The sequence below is a fragment of the Scleropages formosus genome, chromosome 24 (genome assembly GCF_900964775.1).
Source record: "Scleropages formosus chromosome 24, fSclFor1.1, whole genome shotgun sequence".
NCBI lineage: Eukaryota > Metazoa > Chordata > Actinopteri > Osteoglossiformes > Osteoglossidae > Scleropages > Scleropages formosus.
Window position 1 is genome coordinate 17,852,767 of NC_041829.1, and position 25,569 is coordinate 17,878,335.

Sequence of the window (25,569 nt, forward strand, 5' to 3'; positions counted from 1 at the left end):
ACTAAACTGCAGCTTTACGTTAAATGTGGGAATCGTAAATATTTATGAAGTTCCGTAGTGAATAAGCTGAAGGGGAGGTGACTGCATCACAACCTTTAATGTAAATAAGGTAATTTTTAATGAGTTTTGTATCAGTTTTCTTGTGCTTGGTGTTGCTTATTCCTTGATGTACTTGTTAATTGGTCTGCAGGTTCAAATGCTCGCAGTTTCTTGGCATCAGCCCGGCGGAATCCGTAACGGCATAGATGCTTGTGAAAGGGACGAGGGAGGACACGGCAGACAGTAGAGTACATGTGTTCCTTTCAGTCCCTTTACGTTTGTCACTTCCGTTTTCAGATCACTCGCTGCATTAAGATTCATATAGCAGATATTTGTTAATTAGGCCGTAGGCTTCTGGGGGACAGTCAGTGGTGGGAATCGAACCCTAATTTCTCAGATGGAACGCATCAACCTTCCTGCATCACCAACAAGACAGCTTACCGGAGCTTTGAGGATTGCTGTTGTCGTTTCTGAATTACTCTTCTGTGTACGTTTTTTTTTTTTTTTTTCCCCTATGTTCGTACGAAATCTTCGTCGCTTCATGATCAGTATGAATGAAGGGAGGAAGCATCTTTGAGGGCAGAGGACGAATATCTGTTCATAAGTATCATTTTGTTCAAACCAGGGCTGTGGAGTCGCTACGCAAAACCTTCGACTCCAACTCCAGTAACCCAATAATTGCTTCCGACTCCACAGCTCTGCCTAAAAGTTGCACGTTATTCTGGGGGTCGACTTAGCTGGCGAATATTGGCCTAAACCTATATTACACCTCTAATTTTTGGGTGTCAACTTAAATGCTGGCAGATACGGTACATTTAACCCAATAATTCCTTCCGACTCCACAGCACAGGTTCAAACTCTTCTTCTTTGTTTGGCTTAACCGTTTAGGTCAATGGAAAATGTGGATTTCCTTTATAGAGATTTAAAAAAAAAAAAAAAAAAAAAACCTTGTTTTTTGTCTTCTTTAGTCATGCCTCTTTAATACTTATAATTGTGCTAATTGTGGTAATTATGTTAATTTCAATAATTAATAATTAGTTAATTTAATTTCATTGAGTTCTTAATTACGCCCAACAGTAATTTGAAGTATTTTGTTTGAACACAAGTATCTGAGGCTTTTTATAAGGTCTGTAGCTTGTAATGAAAATGGTGAAGGTCTCTAGCTTACAGCCATTTGTATGTAGATCACAGTTTTAAACAACCCAATCAAGGCTCATTAATTAAGAGCGAAAATCAGCATGCAGTGGCAGGACTGGGGAAATAGGAAAAAGTTATTAATTTTGCATGTCGTCTTCTAACATCTCTATGTTTTGGGGCTTGCGCATCATTAAACGCGAGTCTGTGTGTCATAAGAAGGTTGTGTGATGTTGGTGCGTGTGCAGAAAGAGATGCTCACTTTTATGGGAAGATTGTGTGTCTGCGGTGCCATTGGTGTGTTCTTCGTGCTTTTCATTGTCTTATTCTTTTTTTTTTTTATTATTATTATTATTATTATTATTATTATTGATTCCTATGGCGATTGCTCTCGGTGTCACTGTGCCGGTGTTGCAGCGGCATCAGTCTTTGTGAGACCACAAACGGCGATGTCTTCCGTAAATTGTCAAATAGTTAATTGCCACCATGATACTGGGTCCATGAATTTATCAGTCTAAAACAGAGGATCTTAAGCTTTTCTAGGCCACCGATGCCTTTAAGGATCGGACGAAAGCTAAGGAACCGCCTAGAAAAATGTTCGTAAATTAATTTGGAGACAGATTTGTTGCGGCAAAAAGTGACTTACAGAAACTTACGATGTACAGTAATGGACATAGACAGTATACTAGTGCTTTTATTTTATTTTTAACTTTTGTTTAGTTAGGGTTATTTTCAAAGCTACCATGTGCTTAACAGACCCCCGGAAGCCCATCCATGGACCCCCCGTTAAGATCCTTTGGTTTAAATCAAAGGTTTGAGACTGAAACTTTATTCGGTTAACAAGATGTTGCCGCACTGCCTGTAGCATATATATTTCTATTATGCATTCTCTTTTCTGCGACAGCGGCATTGTCTACATCAGACCCGTGCTGGAGTAATTATTCTTTATTGCTCAAAGTGTTGGGGTTCGAGAAGGAAATCCAGGTGTGCGCTCTTACGACGTCGATAGGTTTCTCCCTTCGTAGACGTCTGTGATTTATGTGCCCAATGATGGACTCGAAGGAGGCTGGTGTATCAACGTGCACTTTGCAACTCGACGCTGGAATTGACTCGTCTGCAACCGGCGCGCTTCGTTTTCGGCCACCTCTTGTACTATTGGCTTTTGAGCTGTGGAGGGAGGCCTGGCAGGCAAACAGCGATATGATATGATGTGATGTATAAGAGAATAAGCTGCTCTTGAGTAACGCGCGGCGTTGCAGGCACATTTTGCCACCCAGCGTAGTCCTCTTCATCTTGAAGATATCTATTTCAAGGCTGTTTGGAGAACATACAACATTGATGAGTGGCTGTGGACAAGGCTGTCATGAGGAACTACAATGGACTCACACAAAGTCTTTCTTTTTTTTTTTTTTTTTTTCTCCTCTCTTCCCAGAGATATTGCCAGATACTTTGCTATTGCATAGAAGCATTTTTGGGGTGTGTGTGTGTGTTTATATATTTATATATGTCTGGATATATGTATATTGTATGTGTGTGTGTATGTATCAAATTGTGTGAAAGATGAGTTGCCTTAAATAGTTGTAGTGTCCCCATGGGGTATAACTATGGTGACAGTTAGAAATTTTTTTCTGGTAGTAAAGGCAGCAGTCCTAACCGGATAACCAAAGAAGAAGGGTCTTAGTAAGGGTTCAAAATTGCGTAAAATCGATGCTCGGTCTTCTTGCACATGGAAAGGAACAATAGCTTAGATTATAGGGTTAGTGTATGGAACTGGTTCATCACATTATGGCACCTGCTGTCGTACACTTGGTGAAGTCATTATTTGAGTTTTTATACAAATTCTATGGTGTCTGACTCATTCAGAAGGCCGACGTCTTCACCTGCACTGCACACATTTACCAGCTGGTTGGGGGGGGGGAGATGTGGAATTTATTTTATTTTTCTTCTTATTTTTTTTTTTTAGTACTGTGGTACTGTAACCTCGATTTACTCAAATGGGGGTTGCATGTTTACTTAGTGGTCCATTGTTCTTGGACTCTATTAAATGGCAGGGTGTATTCGGCTGTTGTGAGAAATGTCGCACGGCCGACTGCTGAGAACATTTAGTGTGACTAAGGAGCAGCACTTCCACTGGTGAAACGCTGCAGGTAGCAATGCGAAACGCTTGCCTGACATGCTGCCGTCTCCAAATTTTTCAGCAGCTTGTCTCGTCTCTTCTCTTTTTCTCTTCTTCCTGTGTGTATTTTTCTCAAAGGTTGTTTATCCAGATTCCGTGGTAATAAAAACAAAGAGATCCGTTAGACAAATGCCGCAGGCATTACTGCAAGTTCCGACAGAGGGATCTCTTATTTTCGCACATGGAGGCGACTTCTTTCTGACATTTAAAAAAAAAAAAAAAAAAATTAAAAGAAAAAATAATATTGTGTGTGTGCAGCTACTTCATATGACCTATATTGAAGCTGATATAAAAGGAATATGTTGCATGTACAGCAACTTTATTTTGAATTCAGCTTTTACATTAAAAACCCAGAGAAGTGCTGTATTTACATTGCATTGATGTTCTTTAAATTATTCCTTGTGTGACTGGAGTCGTGGTTTGTTATTTTGACCAAACAGGAGACGCATGATCATACATCTCTATATTAAATCACAGTTTTTTTTTTTTTTTTGTTCAATTACACTCTATTTTGCCATACACTCCATAAAAACAGTTGACACATGAAAATGTGATGGACTGGCGTCCCGTCCAGGTTGTACCCTGCCTAATGCCCTCTGCTTCTGCGATCTCCTACACTGGACAAGCAGTTGTGAAAACACTGATGATGAAGTACACTTGTTTTTATTATTACTTCATGTAGCTGATACTTTCTTAAAGTGTTAGCTGTATACTCTAAACTCCTTACTATATTGTTGCCATTTACACAGCTGGGTAAATTAAGTGTTTTTGTGGGGCGGCACGGTGGTACAGCGAATAGCGCTGCTGTCTCACAGCGCCTGGTGGTGCGGGAGGACGTGGGTTCGATCCTCACTCAGTCTGTGGAGTTTGCATGTTCTCCACGTATATGCGTGGATTTCCTCCGGGCGCTCTGGTTTCCTCCCACAGTCCAAAGACACGCTGTTCAGGTTCACCCATAGTGTGTGAGTTCCACTATCTAGCAGTGTAAGTCACCACGGTGAATAAGGCATGTGGGCTGGTAACGCTACACAGAGTTCATTGGAATTCGCTTTGGACAAAAGCGTCTGCTAAATAAAAAAAAAAAAAAAAAAAAATGTAAATGTATCAGTTCAGCGTGAGTACCATGGTGAAGGGTATAACAGGAGCGTGTGTTTCAACTCGGGTCTTTTGATTGTCTGTAACTGCTACCTACCTGCTGCTCCCGGTGGATATGAATACTTTAGTGCACTGTTGTGTTGGCTACGAAGGGTTAACTTACATGCATATTTAATTGGAACTATACCCAGGGCGGCTTTGGTAACCGTCGTTATGTAAACACCGTTAGTAAGACACCTAACCAGGAGGGGTCTAGGTAACGTGTAATGCAAGACGACCACCAGTAATTAATGATTCATGTACGGCCCATTTCAGAGGGACCGCGGCGGGTAATCAATGCAGATTCATTCGCAGTTTGCCGCCTTGTTTATTTGTGCCTTAGACACAACATAATGATGATGTAATCGACGTTCAACTGTGGGCCGAGTGGCACGGAGTAAAGGAACACAGTACCATCCCTTCCCCTGGAATGCCACTTAACATCGTTACTGATGATGATGATAATAATAATAATAATAATCATCATAAAATACACATATGCGCACGCACACACACTGTCCGAAACTACTTGTCCCAAGCGGGGTCGCGGCGAGCCGCAGCCTAACCCGGCAGCACGGGGCGTAAGGCCGGAGGGGGAGGGGACACACCCAGGATGGGACGCCAGTCCGTCACAAGGCACCCCAAGCGGGACTCGAACCCCAGACCCACCGGAAAGCAGGACCGTGGTCCAACCCACTGCGCCACCGCACCCCCTCTGTAGTAATAATTTATTATTATTTTTTAACAATGTAGTCTTACAGTTGCAAAGGCCACCTGTCCTTGATCAAGTGCAGTCCTTTTAATTTCGAAAAATCAGGCACAGATGGAGTCCTGTTCACCCCATTGCCACCAATCTGTGTCGCTGCAGAAATTCATGAAGTCACAGTGTCGAATTTTCGTGATTTACGCCGATCCATCCGAACCGTTCATTTTCTCTAAAGGTTTATGTGTCTAAGGCAGCGAAGCGGAAGTGGTGGAATGAAAGAACCGCCCTTTCGTAACAAGCGCGCGCAGCACTTACACTTCGCTACATTTCCTCGATTTCACTCCTATCGGTGTTCCCGGCAACTTTATTATAAGTGTCGCTGGGCTGCCTTTCGGGCTCTGCTGACGCTCGGAGCACGTGCTTTCTTTCCTGATGAACTGGGGGAGGGTATTGTACGTTGTTATATCGATCCTTCACTTGGCAGACACCTTTGTCGAAGGCGCCTTGCAACCTTAAGTTCGTAAGACGCTGTACAGCAGGGCTTTCTTAACGTTACAGTTCAGGATGTTTACCTTTTCCAGGGGCGCTGCTTTGATTTGGGGGACCTTCTGCTTTGCAGGCACCAGCTCCCTGCAACCAGCATGCTACCTGCTGGCCCTAAATTAACAACTGAATATATTTAACATCATGTGCCGACTCTCGTAGCCTTAGTCTGCATTTAAATTAATTCAGCTGAAGATGTATTAAATTTCGATGTGAAACCTTCTCTCTTTAATTTTCCACTTGGCTAACAATGCTCAGCTTTCCTATTGTTTATTGATCTGGAATATTTTTTTCACTTCTTCATCTCTTAGGCTTTCAGATAAAACTGTCATGTCAGATTTGTTTTATTCAAGTACACATCTTACAGTTAATGAGCTCTCTTTTTGCTTATTTTTTTATTTTTTTTTGGCCGGGTAACGCTACTGTATGGTTTTATTAAATGTCTCTTGGACCATTACACACGTACAGTAATGATGCTTTCGCAGCTCTCTAATATTTACAAGCAGTTTTCAATTGTACACAGTCTAAATGGAGCTTAAAATTAATGGCAACACACAATAAATCACCAAGCTGTATAATTGCACATAAGCCATTTATCGAAATGCCTTAATAGGTTTAGCCGTTGTGAAAAACGTATTTTTGTTCTGAATCTGCCCTTAAGAACACGTTACCCTTTTTACCGTTTCTACTGTTATCTTTTCAACGTGACTCTTCAAATCCTCAATGGACAAACAATTCATGCCTTTCTTCTTTCTTCCTCCTCCTTTGCCCTCTGATGTCTCTGATTTCATTCCAGACTGGCAATATGAGGGTAAGACAATAAATCTCCTCTGTTTTGTCACTTTATTCTCTTCATTTGAACTGACTGTAGCGCTAAATTAACCCTGCCCCTCGCTGCGCGACGCCCGTATACAAAGAGACCCGCTGCCTGCAGTGCTTTCATAGAAAGTTATTTCAGTGCTGCTTGTGATGGGGTGGCATAAATGAAATGCTGCTATAATATCTTTTGTAAAGTGTGAATAACTGTGAAATACACAGAAACACTTTGATTTCTTTTTCTTTTTTTTTTCCTCCCAGAATGCAAACTCTCGAGAACCGGCCCTCCTGCAACCATTGTGGCAATCGATGAGGAAAGTCCCAATGGTATGTACTCTCTTTTTTTTTTTTTTAAATCCTTGCTGCACAGATATAGGTTTTTTTTTTTTTTTTTTTTTTTTTTTTTTTTAATATATTTTTAATTTTCCCAGGAAAAATGTAGCTGAGGTTGAAAAGATGAAATGCAGGAAAGAGACAGTGGATTATTACTAGTCTCCCTATTGCAGCTCATCTGAGATTCCTTTTAATTCAAATGCTGGGAAGGTTCTTTTATTTTTCTGCTTATTTCTATGTGCCCAGCACAATTTAGTAGACATTTACTGGCTTTCATTTCACAACTGACTGCTCAGTTGTCATGATGAAATGTTAACGCATGGTGCGGGAGGTGTTGGACTCGCAACGTGTGTCACTTATGACCACGCCCATCCCATTTACCTTATTACATTATCTTCGAGTCCCATCGCTTCGGTCATAACGTCGAACGACTGCACCGTCTACTGTACGATGACGACACCCTTATTTCTTATTGTTTGGGTCTCGGTCGGTATTTTGGTGTCGGGCAGTGATGGCATTTTGTTTACAAAACTATTTGTTTGCGATTCCCTTCAAGTTTTTTTTTATTTTTTTTTTATTTAAATGGCTGGCAAGCAAGAAAGTAAGTGTTCTAGTGGTGCTGAAAAGAAAAAGCAGAAGACAATCGATTTAGAAATGTGGAAAAGTTACGTTAATAGCGCAGTGTGAAAATGTGAATGTTTATGTTACCGTTATTCGATATTTTAACGAGTAGTGTGTGAAATCAATGAAACTGCGTAAGAACGCCCTAGTATAAAACCTGTCGTAGATATTAATTGTTTTTATATTCGTGTCGTTCGTACCGTATAAAAGATGTTTGGCTAACGACAAATTGCACTTGGATCAAGTTTGTCGAAAGGGAATCGTGTCGTAAGTCGAGGATGAGCTGCAGTAGGAAGACGATGGTGTTTATTCGTGTCCCTTTAGTGAGCCGTTACAGACAACGTTACTCCTCGGAGGTCTTAGTGAAGGCTTCCATCGAGCCGTACAGGACTGTAATCCTCTTTCGCACTTGGAGGTCCCATCGTTAACGTGCTCTCTTGGTGGAGCTGAGGCTTTTCGGCGGAAACGTAGACTTCGGGTTACCCAACGCTAATGAGACGAGTTCTTGTTTTTGTGCTTTTGTATCTCTTCCTTCGAGATCTCCCCCTGGTTCTTCAAGCAGGGCGAGACTGGCACGGTACAGATGGTGTTCAGCATGGGTGCACAGCAAGGGACCCCGTTATGAAATAAATATTTTCCCTCCGCCGACTGAAACGGCTCGCGCGCCAGCGTGACCGCCTCGTCCGTAGCTGTAATTACGCTCCGACGTTAGCGATGCGATTGACAAGTGCGGACGGAGGTCAGCCGTGTCTCCTAGCACAAACAAGGGGCTTCCTTCTAAACTTCACATTTTCGTAATTATCCCTCTCCCCGGGGTTCGCGCTTCTCCCCGGCAGCGCTTGTCGCCGCACCCGTGATTTTCGAGTGGAAAAGATCGTAATTAAACAGGTGCAAAACTGCGCTGTTGTCCCTGCAGGAATTCTGCATGACAGGTTAAAACACTTTAATGAGTATCAGGATTCAAAAGGTACATTTGTTCTCTTTGCTTTTCGCTTTTATGCGTTTTTCCTCTATCCTCGAAGTGGGTGAAGTGTGCGACACCGGAGACGCTTTTTTTTTTCCCTCTCCGCACTGTACGTTTCCGTGAAACCAACGCAAACTGAAAGCTGCTGCTTATTTTGCGGATGAGTCCCCTCTTATCCTGTTGGGCTTTTCCTTTTCACATGGAATACGAAGCAGATCCACGACTGTTCATTTTCTTCTCGAATGCTTATTTATTTTATTTTATTTTATTTTTTTTTAGCGTACCTCTTGGAATGCCAGCCTGGTGTTGTTGGGTGCGCCAGCGCTAGGGTACTTTCATGGGCATTGTTCTATTTTATTTCCAACGTGTAATCAGACATAATTCACACATTGGATGTAATTGCTTTAGGTGGGAGGGAGTGACGGTGCGGCCTGCAAAAATTCATGCGATATACTGTAATGCGTCCTGCCAGCTTGGTACTTTTAATCATTGCCGAGATGCTGTCTCTGAGAGCGGGCGATTGTTTTGCTTGTGGCGGAATTATGAGAGTGCCTTTGAAATGTGTTTGCATCAACAAAGCAGCGGCGGCCCCTGATACGGAGCCTGCGGCTGCCCACTGCGAGCGCTTTGTGGGGATCTCTCCTGATAAACTAGTCATTTACCTTGGATATTGGTCCCCGCTGCCACGAGTCGCGATTTTTTTCATTTCCCTGATAAAGCGCCGTGGACAGGAGCACGACATGGAATGTAAAGTGGACGGCCTCTTATTATCATTCGAGGCAATTACCATTCGCTGTGTGCTCTGTTTATGCTCTCCGCCGTTTTGCGTATCACAAATAATCAGATTTATTCTCCCGGCATGCTGTTTGATGTCGCTGCCTTTATAAGGGAGGTTACTAAGTAGATGCTTGGGATGTTCCTCCTCAGCTCTTCTACCGGTACATTAACTTGTTTGGTTAGGCTGAGATTACATGAGATCAAATTGGTGCACACCCAGGTAATTATTGCAAATCCGAGGGGTCTTATGGTTTTAGAAATCTGTGCGCGTACTTGTTTTTGTGGAGCTTTTGAAACTGAGCCTTGTGATTGACCAGGGTGTACGCTGCCTCTCACTCCGTCCAGGGATAGGCTCCTGACCACCCTGACAAGTGTTACTGATGATGGGTGGATGTTCAAACTGTTGTACCTACCGAGATCTTCAGGTACCAGGTTACAAGTTTGTGTACTTAACCGCTGCCCCCCCTGCTGGCCTTACTAGAAGTGACCAAGGTGAATGCGTTGTGGCTATGTTGTTTGTAGCCTACACAAGAGGAAGGCGTGCTTGTTTCTGGATGAAACGAGCAGGTCCAGTCCCTTTAGACCAATGTTGCGTGAGAATGACTTGCGCACAACCTTTCTTTTTCTTAAGCGGTGTGTACAAGGGGCTTTACTTGTCCTTGGCTATTATACATCATTGTGCAGTATTTACTTTCCCCCCCCCCCCGAACAAGTTGATTACAGAGGAGACAGTTATTTCTTGTGTCTGGGAGAGAAATGACCTATAATGGACTGTTTGTTAGTCCAGAGATCAGCTCCTATAATAGGTCTTCTCACTTCCAAGCAGCCTCTGCACTGGCTAGATTTACATTTTATGGTTTTTATATTGCCCCCCCCCCGAAAGGTGGTCCAGACCCCTTTCGCGACAAAATGGGCAATTTAATTATTTAATTAACTAATGTGAAATAATTACGTAGAGCATTTTTTTTTCAGGGAAAGAACTGTTTTCTAGCCTACTCTGCTTGCCAGGTGTGTAGTTGAGGAGGAAGCGTGTGAAATGAAGTGTGTTGTTCTTGCGCTCTGCATCGTCGAGTTGTCCCGCACAGGAAGACGGAGAGCCCTAATTTAGAGAGAAACCAGCATGTTCTTCAGGAAAACAATTTGTACAGTTACCCTTTGAACATGACACTTGATGGCAGAATGCTTTAGTACCCATCAGAATGGGCTGCTCTCTGGAGAGCTGCAGCTCGCACAGCATCCATTAGTTTAATTAAAAAAATAAAAGCTCCAGAAAGAGACTTCCAGAACAGATTTTGACCAAAGCCTCACCTTCCTTTCGGGCTTTCCAGTTTCTAGGAGGTTTCTTTTGTGAATGTGTTCCATGTCTGCAGTTGGTGAAAGTGGTACTCACAAGGAAGGATGGAGGAGAGCATTAGAGCAGCAGGAAATATGTCCTTTCAGAGCAGTGATGACGCTTTCAGGTGGAGTTTAGTACTGCTAACCCACGTGATCCAATGGGTTTGACATCCAACATCCATCTAAGTGCCACGATGGACAAGATGCACCATGCTGAGCTGGGGATTCAAGCTACCATATAGCGACAATATCATTATTAATTGTAAACTGGCTTAGAATTGTTACTTAATCTAGAATGCCCAGGAGGGGTGGGCAACCACTGGCACTCGGACCCCCAGGGGTTTTTTCTCCCTCGGTTTTCGGTTGGGAGTTTTTGTTCCTTTCCTCCGTGGCCAGTAGGCAAACTTATAGCTCTATAAAAGTACTATATTATGGTAGTCAGTAGTCTACTGCCTTCTTTATTCTTTATCTGATGTATTTGTTTTTCTTGCCTTATGCCTGTGTTAACACAGGCTTTAAAGCGCTCTGTGTCACTGCGTGAGAAGAGCGCTCTATAAAAATAAATTGAATGTTTAATTGATTCCACATTTGCATTTATTAATTTCTCTGACGCTTTTCTCCAAAGCGACTTACAATGTCGAGTTACTTACGATTATTTAGCCATTTATCGGGCTGGGTAATTTTACTGGAGCAGTTGAGGGTAAGTACCTTGCTCAAGGGTTCTACAGCTGGGTCCAAAGGCAGCAGCTCTAACCACTCCACCACCAGGTGTCCCATCTATTTTGGATATACTGTATACAAAATATTTTCATATTCTATATAACCACTGTACAAATATAGAGAGAGAACAGTAAAATTCCGTAGAAGCATGATATGAGCATGCATAGATACTTTGTGTATATATCTATTGTGTATACATAAGCAATTACAATGAGCAACTCTTATAACTATCCTTTAAGCAAGCCCCTTCTCCATCACATCCCTCCTGGGACTAATAAAATAAGGTACAACCTTCAAGGAAAAGGAAAAGTTACGTACATGTACATGGTCACTTAAGACTATTCTACTCTAGCTGTACCGTCTTTTTATTTTTGTGCGCTCCTTGGGCCCGCATTGTTCCACCTTCCACCGGGCAGTTCAAGAAAGAGGATATCTGGTAGTGTTTCTGTTTCAAGTCTGTTGAAAACAAGTCAACTGAGCTGTAAAGTTTGGACCGTTTTCCTTGCCGTTTAAACTATCTCGGCACGTTCGCGATTTTACTGTAAATTTTCAGCTGAAAACTTGTACTCTTCTGAGCAGCCACGGGATGTTTCAGGATAAATGAATAAAATCAGTCGTGAATCTTCTATTAAAAAGGGTCAATTTTATGTGTGTTGCCAAGGCACATAAAGCAGGGAGTTATGGGAAAACAGGACCCCATAAAAGACATTTAAATTGCTCTTCCAGTCCTGCGTTCAGCGGCTCCTCTTTAAAAAGGCCACAACAGCATCGCCCAGTAATTATTGCTATGTTAACATACTCCTAGTGAGCCTTCGCTCTCCCGTTTATCCCCGCAACGCGGGACGGTGAGCACCAGGTGCGGACAGTGGAATTCAATTGTAACGGGAAGTGATGGAAGGTCGCGGGTTCGCAGTGGCTGTGGATTTTGCGTCGGCCTTTCCTCGCGCTTTCCTCGGAGCCCCGGGGAGCAGCCGGAGGAGACGCAAGCTTCCAAGCGATACCCCGGGACCGTGCCTGAAGGTGACCTTGATTGTCCACCGTAGCATGGAAGGCAAAGGCGATGAAGGTATTGGCCGCAGGGAGGACAGGGGCTACTTTTTATTGAAATGCGATCGGTTGCGAGGAAACGGTCTTGACTATCGATCCAGCGGCCGGAATGGTGGAGATGCACGAAGCGTAAGCCGCAGCCGCTATCGGGAACGCGATCCCTCGTACCTCGGCCGTGATCGCATGCAGGTGGGTGACCCCGGTTTGCTTGTCTGACTTCCTCTTTCACCGTCCTGCTTGATGTTTATCACGCTGCTTTTCCCACTTGCACCTGCCGCGTTTAATCTCTCATCTTCTTTGCTCTCCTGGAGTCGGTGTAGCTCGTCATGCGGGAGACGCGGCTTCAGCGGTTCAGCGAGACGGGACGCAAATTTTGCACGACGTCTTTTGGATATTGTATCATTTTATAAAGATGTTCTGTATGCGGACTGTGCGCGGGCTCAGCAGGTAGCACTGGTGCCTCGTTCAGATGAGGCTTTCAGTCCAGCTCGAGCTGTGTGTTTCCTCTGGGTGCTCTGGTTTCCAGTCATAGTCCAAAGGCATGCATTTCAGGTGAACTGGTAAATGTGAATTGTCCTTAGTGTGCCTAATTCCCCTGCCTTATTCTTCCAGCACAGGATACGCACCACCATGGCCATACATTTAGGATATTATTTTGAGTCTAATTTTACAGCGATTCCATTAAATTAAAAAAAAAAAAAAAAAAAAACTGTAATTTGAGCAGATTCCCTTACGTACCTTGTTATCTACCTCCTCTACTCGTAGCCTTGTCTTTTTCTCACTGCTTTCATGCATTTTCGGTTTCGCTTTTGTCGAGAATCCGCCGCATCAGAGAGCCGACGTGGTCCGCGGAGGAAGTTCCGCACCGTCTGCCCTCGCTGGCTGTTTCTCATCAGGCCGTTGTACCAGTAATTATTCTTTCAAATGGTTTTCGTGAAATGAAGTGGCGCCTGCTCCTAATTCTTGCCTAATTGCTTTATGATTCTGAAATCCCGCCGAACGCGGTATTATGAAACGCCTGCTTGTTAATTTGAAAGGGCTGGCCATCGTTCTGGCGCGGCGACGGGTCCCAGACGCCGCGCTAATTCCTCCGAACGGCCTGCGCGCGCGTTGGAAACGCTCCTTCGCGGGGCACAATCAGCGGAGAGCCGTGCCTGAGAAACAATGGGCGCGATCCTGCTGGCAGTAATAAAAAGGCAAATTTGTCATTCAGGAGCGGATAAAAGCAGTGGATTAGTGCCTCGCACCTGCCGCTCACGCAGATTACGGCGGGGGCGTCCCAGGTGAGCGGCACCCGTGGCGCCCGCGTACCGCTCGTGCGCGGAGCCGCCGCACCTGCTGTCGCGTGGACGTCATCGCCGGGCGAATCTGGTCCCTCCGTCCAGCAGCTCCACGGCGCCCGGTTCGCTGGCACCGCTTGCCTCTCCTCCCTTTATGTAGCTGGGATTAAGAGAGGGATTTACGTGCTTGTAAAACCATGCCAGGCTCAGTGAAATGTGTTTTGATCAAAAAGTTCTGCGGATTAAAGCGTTGTTGTTCTTTCGCCGGTCGAGCTCGTAGCGTTATTGCCGGCGTCTCGCCACCTCCGCTAACGGCGGGCGGGAGCGTCGTTTTTAAACGAGGCGCTTGGGGACGCGGTAACGTGCCGCTCCTATTCCCTGCTGATGCTGCGCGTCTATCAGTCTCCTCTGGGATTTACAATATTGTACCCGTTTGTATGGCAGGGTACTTTTAATGGCGCAATTGAGGGTAAGCACCTCGCTCAAGGGTACCGCTGCAGCAGGAGGTGGGACTCAAACCTGCGACCTGTCCCCTCTCCAGTGGCTCTAACCATTTCCCCACCTGTTGCACTCACTAAATACTAGTGGGTGTTACATGTTAAACATGAGGTCATACATTTAGCTGACACCTTTCTCCAAAGCGAGGTACAATGTTAAGCTACTTACAGTGATTTACCCTTTATATAGCGTGGTAATTAATTTTACTGGAGCGATTGAGGGTAAGTACCTTGCTCAAGGGTACCGCAGCTGGAAGTGGGATTTGAACCTGCAACCATTGATCCCAAGGCAATCGCTGCAACCGCTACGCCACCAGCTGACGTACCTCGAAGGCGTAATAGTGAAATGACAGGTGTTGATTTCTGCTCCGAGGGGGCAAACTGATGAGGGGGATACAACGCTGCGAAGCTACTTTGCTGCCGTGTGATCAGACAGCGCGTCAGACCCCCGTGTTGAATGTGTGGCATCGTTCGGCGCGGCAGCCGGCTGAGCGCGCTGATAAATTAGAGCAGACATCGGATTCGACGTTCAGGCTGCGGTTCGGAGCTTTGTTCCAAGCAAAGAGCTCGGGGTTGGGGAGTAATTTTTTCGGAAATTAAAATTTAATTAAACCTCAGCTTTGTTTTGGTGTATTAAAGCTGAGAAAAATAATTCATATCCCTAATGTTGGCTGGGACACGCTCGGTCTCAACAGCGCTCCTTCAGGATTTGGTGGTTTGTCGAGGCGAACGAGCAAGTTGGCGTCTAACGTTTGGCGCTTTGATCACGCGGCGTTTCGTCCGGACCGCTTCCGCATTGAATGGTTGCGTTTGAGCCCCGCTGGTAATTCGACCTGTGATCGGCGTGTCTTTCCTTGCTGCCTCCCTCACGGTGCTCATACCACATACGTTTGGAAAACCGAAGGAACGTCTGCTGTAGCGGTGGTTCGATATGTGAAATTTTGGGGTCATTTTAAGGCTTTTACATGTATTTATTTAGCCGGTGCTTTTCTCCAAAGTGGCCAACAGTGTTAAGCCACTTAATTATTTATGCCTTTCTGGGTAATGGGTTATTTTACTGGAGCAATTTAGGATACGTACCTTGCTCAAGGGTACTACAGCTGGAGGTGGGGATCAAACGTGCGACCTTTGGGTCCAAAGGCAGCAGCTCTAAGCAGTACACTACCAGCTTCCCCGTTTGTTTTATCTCCCATTGTTCATGGTGTGCAACCCTAACCGCTGCCTTTTTAGGAGTGCCGAACTAGCCGAACCTGAAGGAGTGAGTGATGGAGTGACCGAGAGCCCGTGGACGTGGTCTCGTGGACGTGGCCTCGTTGCCAGCTGACCTTGGTCTTTCCAAATTGAGTTTATCTACAAAAAAAAAAAAAAAAAAAAAAAAACCTGTCCTGCTACTTAGCTGATCCCATAAACTAGGTTAACCTGACTTAGTGACATGACGTTTCCAGGTTACACGTACATACAGCAGGTAGCATTGCAGAGGTTACAGGTACGGATGCGGGGAGGAGCCGTACTGTTGTACCCTTGACAGAGCCGCAGTCCTGAAGCTGAGTGTGGAAAATGAAAGTGGCGTGAGGTGGAACGAACTGGAAAACATCACTAATCAAGTTACCAATACGCATTTCTTGACATTTGGCTCGCCTCTTTGCGACGGCGGAGAAAATAAAATCGTTCGTATGCGTCTTTCGATATTGTTGCATAACTCTCAAAAGTGCAAGCACAAAAGTTTTTTCAATTTTGCTTACGCAGTGGTGCAGTTTTTTTTTGGGTGGAGGTGGGGCGGGTTTTTACAGAAGAATAAAATAAATGAAAGGTCGGAGGTTGCGGTTCCATAGTAAGTCCAAAATTGAAAAATGGTTTGCCGCCTTATGAGGGTGCGGAGGGTGGACCTGATGGGGCCGGTTATCGCCGAGGTTTGGAGACTAATCGGAGCACCGTGCCGTCTCCGCGTCGGGTACGAGATGCCGGGAGACGGAGCTCTCCTCCGTAAAAGTCAGATTTCGTTCCGTTTATCCGCTCGCGTGACCGATGCTTGATTATAATTGCGTTGCTTAGTCGAACTTGCATCCAAAGTGAACGAATTTTTTTTACCCTTTAATTTGCCTGGATGTTTTCACTAGAGCAGTTTCGGTAAAGGACCCTGGTCAAAGTGATACCTTGTAAAAAGTGTGAATTATATAGTATGGTATACATAGAAAAGTATTTTACTATATAGGCAAATCAAAAATGTATGAATTATTTCTTTAAACAAGTTTGGTAGTTTAATTTGATCTAAATGAATATGCACTACTTTATATGATCGTGTTATAGTTTAAATGTTGCAGTTAGTGTGATAATGCTTTCTTGAGGCAGTTTCATGAATTATTCAAACGTGTAACAAATGTAATAGCGTTAATTATTTAAATTGCAGTCTGTATGTGTTTCGAAGGCATAAAAATATGTAACACGTTAGGCGGTTATACGAACAGAAACACCTGAAACTGCCAGTTTAAATGCATTTGTGTTCCAGCGACTCTGACATCATTCGACATTAAGTACAAGCAAATATACAAATACCTAATTTCATCCACCGCTGATTGAACCGGCAGACCGGATTACAGAATTAACCCATGTAAAATGTATTGTAAAATGAAGGCCGTGGCCAAATTGGCTTACGCATTTAACTTTAATATACTACGGATCTATCCGAAGCGTATCCAAAAACAAATCGGTGTATAACTGGCCCAGCTGCATACTATGCATTTCTAGAAAATAAAAAGCAGTCCACCGTGCAGCTGCGGTCAGAGAGCACAGTGTGTTCAGAAATACTTTTTTCCACAGTCGAGCCCTTGACTAGCAGCCAGTTCAATAAAATTCTTATTGTTTTCATTGTTTGAAACATGCCTTTGATTTATATTTAAACCATGGGTTGAGTGATGCTTTCTACTTTTGACAGTTTCCAATTTGTTCCTCTGTTTCGATGTGTAATTAAAGCTAGGAGTTGCATTACTTTGTCTTTTCACTATTGGCCGTTTATTTGTTGTGCGGCACCTTATAAATATTTAAATACCTATTTCATAAAAAAGTAATAAGTCGGAGACTGTAACGTTAGATGTTTCGAGACGGGGGGAAAGACCTCAGTTTATAATTGTAGCAGGGAATTGTAGGTGATGGATGAGTGAAGTTCAAAATTCAACCTTTCGCTTAATATATAATACAGTTTGGCCGTCAAAAAGTGGGGTTTTTTTTAATTGAAACGTTGCTCTAGTTTGACCTCAGCCTTCTCGATTTTGACCTCTGCCTTCCGCGTGTGTGTGTGTGTGTGATTGATCGCGGCACTCTGTGTCGGCATGCATAAACAGCTGTAACGCTGCATCACGTTGAAGGGTCGCTAAAACTTTTGGACCGCACCCCCGTGAAGCGGTCGAGAGGGCACGTCAAAGTGCGGGTGCGGTGCGCTGGCTTGCCCCCCCAAGCAGCAGCGGGGTGCGACAAACGGGTCGCGGAGCTTGGCGGCGTTCCCGAGTCGGGTTCGAGGGGGTTAGCCAGCTCTCGCTGGGACGTGCAGCTTCACACCCTTCCCACACTCATGCCAAAAGGTAATGAAAGCTGTCAACACCGATGCTGAAAGAGGTAGCGACCTGAGTAATTAAAGGACGACTTGCAATGCATTCTTTAATGGTCATTACGTTGTTTTGATTCGGGGTCCAGCTCGTCGTGCCAGGTAGTCCATCACGTTCCGTGGAAAGGACCCTGGTTTGAATCGTGCTCTTGCTGTAATGCCCTTGATCAAGGTACTACCGTGAACTGATGCAGCAAAATGTACCCAGCTGTATAAATAATTGAATACATCTGTTAATAATAATGCCACCGCTAAATCAGGTCGTCTTTGGGTACAGCGGTGTGTCTAAGCACTCTGTTCCATAAGGTCCCTCAGCCACTCAGTATCAGTAATAACTTGGTTACAGGTGAGTCAGTCCAGAAACCCGTTAGACAACCTAAGACAGTTCACAGCAGTCCGAAGCCTATTGTGGAAGAATAGGGTGTGAGACAGGTTGTGCCCAGGGTATACCCTGGACAGGATGGGCACACATTCAAAAAGAGTTGGACTGCGGAACGAAACCAGAGCACCCGGAGGAAACCCACTCGAACACCGATAACGCGCAAGAGCCGCACATACCGAGTTTCTATGCAACCTACATCCCGTTGTGAAGCTTGTAAATATATGGATTTTTTTCATTTACAAAGGTTATCCACACCTCTCGGAGGCCAGTCCTGTTAGAGGAGACTTTTTTTAAACAGAAACATTTCAGCTGAATGTGTATTATGATGCCAGGGCCATCTGTGCAGACCTTCTGCATTCTAATTCAGGCATGATATTTTCCCTGTAATCAAATCAAATATTAAATTCCAGAAATCAGATAAAAAGTGGAAATGGAATTAGATGCGGTCCTAATCAAAATGTGGAATAAACAAGGTCATTGTCCCCCCGCCATGCCATCCCATCCCCGCCCCACCGGCACCACCCCTGTGATTAGATGTCTTCGGAAAGTGTTAGACCTTTGATTTGAGCCGTCACTGGGATTAAGGTTTGCAATGTCGCATCTCAGATTTCTCCCCCCCCCCTTCTATGTTCCATATAAAAGTCAACAGCCTAGTGAGTGGTGTTGGACAGAGGAGGCCAAAGACGCTGGAATGGCTGGTTTGTGACACAACATACCGCAGCATCCCTACGAAGTCGTGCCTCACGTGTTCCAGTTCTTCAGGAGCGAAGTTTGCCGCTGTAGTTCTGTACATAGCTTTAGGGGTTAAACGCAGGAAGGATGTTCTTTGCACCACAGTGGAAACAGGTGATGTGTGATATATACAGTATGTTAATGGTGTTTGACATCACGAAGAAGAGCAGCCATGTATTTGTGGACCAGTTGAGATCTTGAGATGAGAAAATACATTGATTTTAAAAAAAGGATATAGCAAGTTCCCTATACTGCGTATAGCTGTATTTGCCATCTTGACTTCGCTGGCTTGCAGCTCTACAGCATACCCTGAATAAGATTTAATATTTATTTATTTATTTAATGCCTCCATCCATCCAGCCATCCATACCTAATCAATTCTTGTGCAGTGGAGGGTTATGGCGATACCAGAATGCATCCAACAAACAGAGTGCGAGCCCGAGCACAGCCCGTGTGGGATGCCAGTCTGTAACAATTTCGAGCCGCCGCGTCACTTGTAACACATCTCTTTGGACTGTGGGAGGAAACCAGAGCACCATGAATACAGTCATCTAAATTCAGAATATTGAAATTTTGCTTACATAGCCCAAATGCTTTGCAGATGTTTTGTGTCTGGAATGAACTCCTTTTGAATTGTCGCGAGGTAAACAAAGGCCAGCGTGGAAGGCAATGCCTCCTTAATTGCGATAATTTGTGAATCAAAACATTTGCAATCTTCATCACAGAGGTTGCCCATCTGCATGGTAAGGGACTACTAATTAAAATAATCAGCAAAGTAAGAGGGCTATTAACATTACACAAGCATTCACAAACATCCGATGTCACGCTGCAGCAAAGGGAATTGTCGAAAATATGGTTTCTAGTATAACCTATGGTTCTAGTATAAACATCCTGTACGTTGGACGATCGATTTTGTGTGCTTGGAAAAACTTCCTGAGTCCTTCACACATTTGTCACCGCTTTCCATAATTTTTCTTACGGTATGCATAATGAAATTTTACCCGCTTGCGTCTGTGAAAATATTTCCGTATTTAAATTGTAACCGTGTTTCCGAGTGTTGCGAGGGATGAAGGTAGTATAAACTGTAAAGCGTGGAATGTTTGTGACATTTGTAATTAGACGGTGAAACCCGTCCGTTGAAGCATATGCAGACTTTTCGCTTCCTATAAAAAAAAAAAATCACCGGTTTGGCTTGATCGTTAACGCAGGGATGGAAACCCACTGTAGGTGTGGGGGAGAAGAATGTTATGTGAAAGGAGGCATGGAAAGTGGTTCGTTGTTATCTTCAGGGTTCATAAAATGAGGCCCGACCTCAAGTGTTGCGTTCAAGTGTACGTACGCTATCCTCCAGGGCTGCAATGGGACCGTACCTCGGTCGTTCAGGAACGATTGACGGTAGAAGTTCGAATTAGAATTCATCGTTGAGCAACCATCTGGTGACAGTTTTCCCCCTGTGAAGTCCTGTAGGAATCAGATGATCAGAAATGCAGCGGATGGATTTGCGGAGGTCCGCCGTGTTCGGTTGCCGCATTTTGCGTATTAGGCGGCATTTGCGTGCCGCCTGGGTGTTGATGAAGTTGTATCGCTCACAATCCAGTTAAATGACATGCTCATTTGACCTTCTGCAAAACTTCAGCCGAGCGCGGCTGATGGAAGCGAAGACCCCGGGCGGTCCTCCTCAGTTCTGGTTCCATCTGTCCAGGGCTGCATGGGTTTCTCGCCGAGGGGGTGTAACGTGCAGACCGAACCGTTGCGCCGCACATGACGTAACTGGGTGTAATGGGGAACCGAGAGCCAAACGCTGGGAACTCTCCGAGTTCGCCGGAGTGGTAGAATTGCTGCCGGCTAAGAGTGACGGGGCAGCTGTCATGCCCACGGCGACTGGGAGGTTACCGCGACTCCTTGAGTGAGCCTCGAGATCTGCCATGGGCGCTCCACAGATCTCGGAGATCACTGTGCCGGAGAGACTTGTTTTCCTCCCACAACAGTCCTCTGAGAGGTACAAGTAGGCTGTACGCTGCCGGTATACAATCTCACCCTTCTTCTGCCTCTCAGATGATGGGCCCATGATTCTGTGGAACTGTGCAAAGAGTCAGCACTTTAAAAAAAAAAAAAATACAAAATAAAGCACAAATACTATGTGTGCCATTGGGTTTAAAATATAGAGAAATTTTGGTTTTTGGATGTGCTGTACATATTGTGTGATGTACGTATTGTTGTGGTTAGAGCTACTGCCTTTGGATCCAAAGGTCGCAGGTTTGATCCCCACCTCCGGCTGTAGTACCCTTGAGTAAGGTACTTACCCTAAATTGCTCCAGTAAAATTACCCAGCTGTATAAATGGGTAAATAATTGTAACCTTAGGAGTGTAAGTCGCTTTGGAGAAAAACGTCGGCTCAATGAATAAATGTAAATGTATGAAATCGGAGAGCATGAGGCGGCACCGGTTCCCCACGTACCGGTTGGCTTGCTGAGATTGTTTGCGGTGGTAATATCGTTGTGGGAGGGAAAATGGATTAGCTAATGCGGCGACCATATGTTTAATTAATTTGTGTGATGTTTCATATTGTTTATTGCAGTTTTCCAGATTTGGTTTGGCGAGCGGTTACAAATAAATATGATCCGCTGTATAGTACATGACAACATGGGCTGATAGATAGCGTTTTAATTGGAACATTAGTTCTTCTTTTTCCAGGTGTGGGTGGACTCTCCATTAGTAACAGTAATGTTTGTTTTTTCTGATTATTTCCTCCTGCCATCTGCACTGGGCTTGCTGACTTTCAGAAGAGCATTGGGCTCTGATACGCATGCGAAAAATACACCATACTGCCATATTAGCGGGATGGCTCCTGAGAACCAGAGACCCTGATGGCAATGCCATTAAAAAAAAAGCAATCCTAGTGCGAGTGCTGTGTTTCATGTGCCGTGTTTTTACCACGTTTGAGTGCTAAAAAGAGGGCGGGAGTTTCAAGGCGACTGTGGCAGCGGTAGATTTAAAGGAAGCGAGGTACGAGGCACCCTCGGTAGGAGAAATGTTAACAGCTTGCGTTAATGGCCCGTGATGTGGAGACGGGACACGCGAAGGTGTCCGTAAAGCAGATTTTGCCGTTTTGCGGGAGGAAAGATCGACGTGCCGCAGTTCGCGGTGCTGGGCTCTCCCTGACGGGCTCCTTAAAGGCCCGGTCGGCACCTGTGCGTCCGCAACTGCAGCGCGGGCGTCATCTCGTCAGTCTCGTCTTGGTTTAGCGACACGCTGCAGCAACGGATGCTGGAGTCGGCGTTAAATGCAGAAATGAGTTGCGGGTGCGATCGGTAAATAATTTTGCCGAGTTGTTTCGGCGATATCGTTCGTCCGTTCCGATGAAAACGTTTCACTTTTTTCCCCTAAACTGACACTTCGCTCCAAAGCAACTTGCAGCGTTCAGCTACTTACAATGATTCACGCCTTCAAACAGCTGCGTAGTTTTTACTGGAGCAACTCAGGGTGAGTACCTTGATCCAGGGAACTCCAGCGGTCGGTGCGATTGACAGCGGCACCTTTTGGATCCAAAGGCAGCAGCTCTGACCACGATGCTACCGGCTTGGCCCAAAACAAAGAAATGCTCTCAAATGTCCCTTGCTGGGATTTAAAGCTGAAGGCGGAAGAGCGTGGCGTTTGCTACAGAGCCTCGCGCTTCTTCTCCGGCATCTCGTCTCCCTCCTGTGCTCGGATAACACGGAAATTTGAAAGAGTGGATCGCTCTCCTCCCCGAGGATCCAAACTAAATGGTGTTCAGCTGCTCCTCGTCTCCGTGCCCACCCTCGGATTTTCGATAACAGGTGGTGCGGGGCGTGCTTGTCAGAGTGCGTGTGTGTGTGTGTGAGTGAGCGAGCGTGTGGGTGGTAGGCCCGTGGCCTGTCGAGGCGTGCGAATCGGTGAGACGCAGCCAGCCAGCCAGCTTCTTGGCACCCCGGTGCTTCCAAAGGCCGCCGGTTAGAAACTCTGGAATTGTGGAGCGCGTGAAATTGGAGTGGATGCTAACACGACCAGAGGGGGGTGGGCGGCGGGCGATGGGGGAAGGGGCGGTGGGAAGCGATCTCGGCGTGGATGTCAGGAACGGAAAGATGCAGCTCCCCAACGAGGGAGGGTGGCGAGACGAGAGGGAGGGAACGTGCGCGGTTTGGTGACGGGAGCGCCGCCGCTCCGCCGGGGTGGGTGTTTGAAGTGCGACTGTACCGTTCTTCCAGGGTGCGTTACTGAAATACTGCTTTAATAATAGCCTCCACGAAGCGACGCTTAATTACAGACGCTAATCAGGGCCTGGATTTAAAGCAAAATTACAGATTTTCCACGTTTATTGTTCGGCTCCCGTTGCGGAATCCGAGACAGCGGTAATTAGATTATCTCCCTCCTCTTGTTGTAACGCCGGTGAGAAGAACAAATGTTGCAGTTACACACGTTCGCCGCGTGAACCGAGATGAACGCGGAGGGTTTTGTCGAAGCGCTAATTGTGGTAATTACGCTTTTGCTCTCAACCCCCCCCCCCCCTTGCCGTCAGTTAACATTTCGTTTGTGTCACAGGGACGCTCCTGGTTGAAAATATGCAAATTAACGGCCGGGCTGAAGATCCGGGCAGGACCATCTCCTTATCCCTGAGGGACAATTATGACCACTGGGTTATTCTGGACCCCGTGAATCAGCAGCTATACCTGAACAGCACCGGCCGCGTTCTCGACAGAGACGTAAGTATTCGTCCCGTTCGTGTGACGTGAGGTCATCTGAAATTCTCTGGCTCGTTCATTCCATTCGATTTTTTTTCCCTCCTTTTTTTTTTCTCCTCTTCTTCTCCCCTCCAATTTCCAAGCCGCCTTGACATAGTAGTACTTGACTGCGGAATTAAATGAACTCCAGGGCCCTGAAATTCATGCGGTATTTTGTACTGTGTTTAATTAAAACTGCGACCCTTAATTTAATGATGTCTGCAGTGGGAGAAGATGGACATAAAGATTTATAAATGAATTGCAGGATTGCGGAACCTGCGGTGTCGCCCCTGTTCAGTTCACAATTCTAGAAGCCTTGATTGAATCCAAAGTTGACATTAAAGTGGACCACAATTCTGCTCGTTAACTACTTTTCGGTTATTCGTGTGGAATATACAAAAATAGTTTAGGGTTCCTCTTAGTAGGGGTCAGGAACCCAAGTCCTAGGGTGATCCATTATGTTTTCCCTCAAGCTGAGCTGTTAATTTCTCAACCTCCATCAGCACTTCCACTGGATTATTCAAATCACTTTTTCCCGGAGGAGAAGGGAGGGAAATTGGCGGCAATTCATTTCTTAACTACTCGCAGCACGTGACTTCAACAAGACTGTCAGGCGTATTTGACTAAGTGGTCGCCGGTGGCGATCGTCATATCGTTCTTCATCTGAGTGCTTTGCTCTCCTGCATTGTGTCCGTTGATTTCCTGGGCGAGACGAGGGCCAAACAGGTGGGGGACATAAATTACAGATTGTGATCCTTGCCTCTTGGTGGACTTGAGGCCTTGGTGTGCATCCAAGCACAAATAGCATGCCGAATTGGAGACGGTCAAAAAAAAATTGAGGATGTGAATGAGGGGAAAAAAATAACCTTTTGCAGTATTAAGGTTCTTTGAGCCTTCTGACCCACTTATGTCTCATAATCTTCTGTGTCAGGAGTCAAATTGCGTAAATGACACTTTAGTGCAAATGATTACCGTTTATATGTATTAAATTGAGAACCTGGCTGGAGTGCGATTCAGTGGCTGCCCCCCCGAAAGGTACGTTTTTGGAAGGCGTGCCCGGGAACGCTACGAGACAAAATCTTTCCGTGCGATTTTCGCATGTCAGTCGCATCGGCCCGTTTCATTTCCTAGAATATAACGTTGAAATTCAAAGATGGGTATTTGCGTCTGTGAAATGGGCATATTTAAATCAGTTTAATAGCATAGCATTTATGAAAATAACTGTTGAAGCAGTTTTCATTATAGCTGCAGATTTTGAGCAGAAAGAGGATTCCGTGAATGCTGTTGCTGAGATTGATCCTGAGCTCAAAAAAAGTATGGAGTGGCAGCTGGGAAGCAAAAACATGTTCTAAATTACTTGTGGTGGTTGTGTATGAATGTACTGTTATTGATCTATGTGTGAATGTGCCGAAGTGTGTTTAGCAAAGACTGGCATCCACCTTTGACATTTCAGAAACATGCTGTTGAATGACAAAAACTCTTGGCGAAAGTCCGTAAACGAAGGAAACCGACAAAGTGATGCGGACGGCATGACGTTTCTCTTCGCTACGTGATCCTGGGCGCTGAGTCCATTCCGGATGAATTCTGGAAAAGTGGATTTCTGTGAGAGTTGTGTGTTTGTAAGAGTGTTCCAGAGTTCTAATGGTTCTCCTGCTTCCCTTCAGCCACCTTCGTACATCCAGTCCATCGTGGTGCAGGTGCAGTGCACCAACGAGCTGGTGGGAACAGTCATCCTGCACGAGGTGCGGATCGTGGTGAGGGACCGCAACGACAATGCCCCGCGTTTCCAGCAGCCACGCTACTACGTCGCGATAAATGAGGTCAGTGGGGACGTTTGTGGCAGTTTCTAGCGAGCTTTTCCCACCCTTTGGATATCCTGCAGGAGAGAGGGGGTTAGTTAAAAGAGCCGGTGGAGATGGTGACCAGGTACCACTGTTGTACACTGCCGTGTGATCACGTGCACTTTTTCTGTAGTACAATGCTGCTTGGAAGTACG

At 45.3% G+C, this 25,569-nt stretch overlaps 1 protein-coding gene across 1 annotated transcript in view; it reads left to right on the forward strand.

The window, feature by feature from the left end:
* The window catches only part of pcdh15b (protocadherin-related 15b), a 153,460-nt gene that overhangs the window by 21,990 nt on the left and 105,901 nt on the right, over positions 1 to 25,569 (forward strand). Inside the window, exons 3-6 of the mRNA XM_029248851.1 lie at positions 6,529 to 6,543; positions 6,810 to 6,875; positions 23,395 to 23,555; positions 25,238 to 25,393. Of these exons, the coding sequence (XP_029104684.1) occupies positions 6,529 to 6,543; positions 6,810 to 6,875; positions 23,395 to 23,555; positions 25,238 to 25,393 (398 nt within the window). The remainder of the gene's footprint in view (positions 1 to 6,528; positions 6,544 to 6,809; positions 6,876 to 23,394; positions 23,556 to 25,237; positions 25,394 to 25,569) is intronic.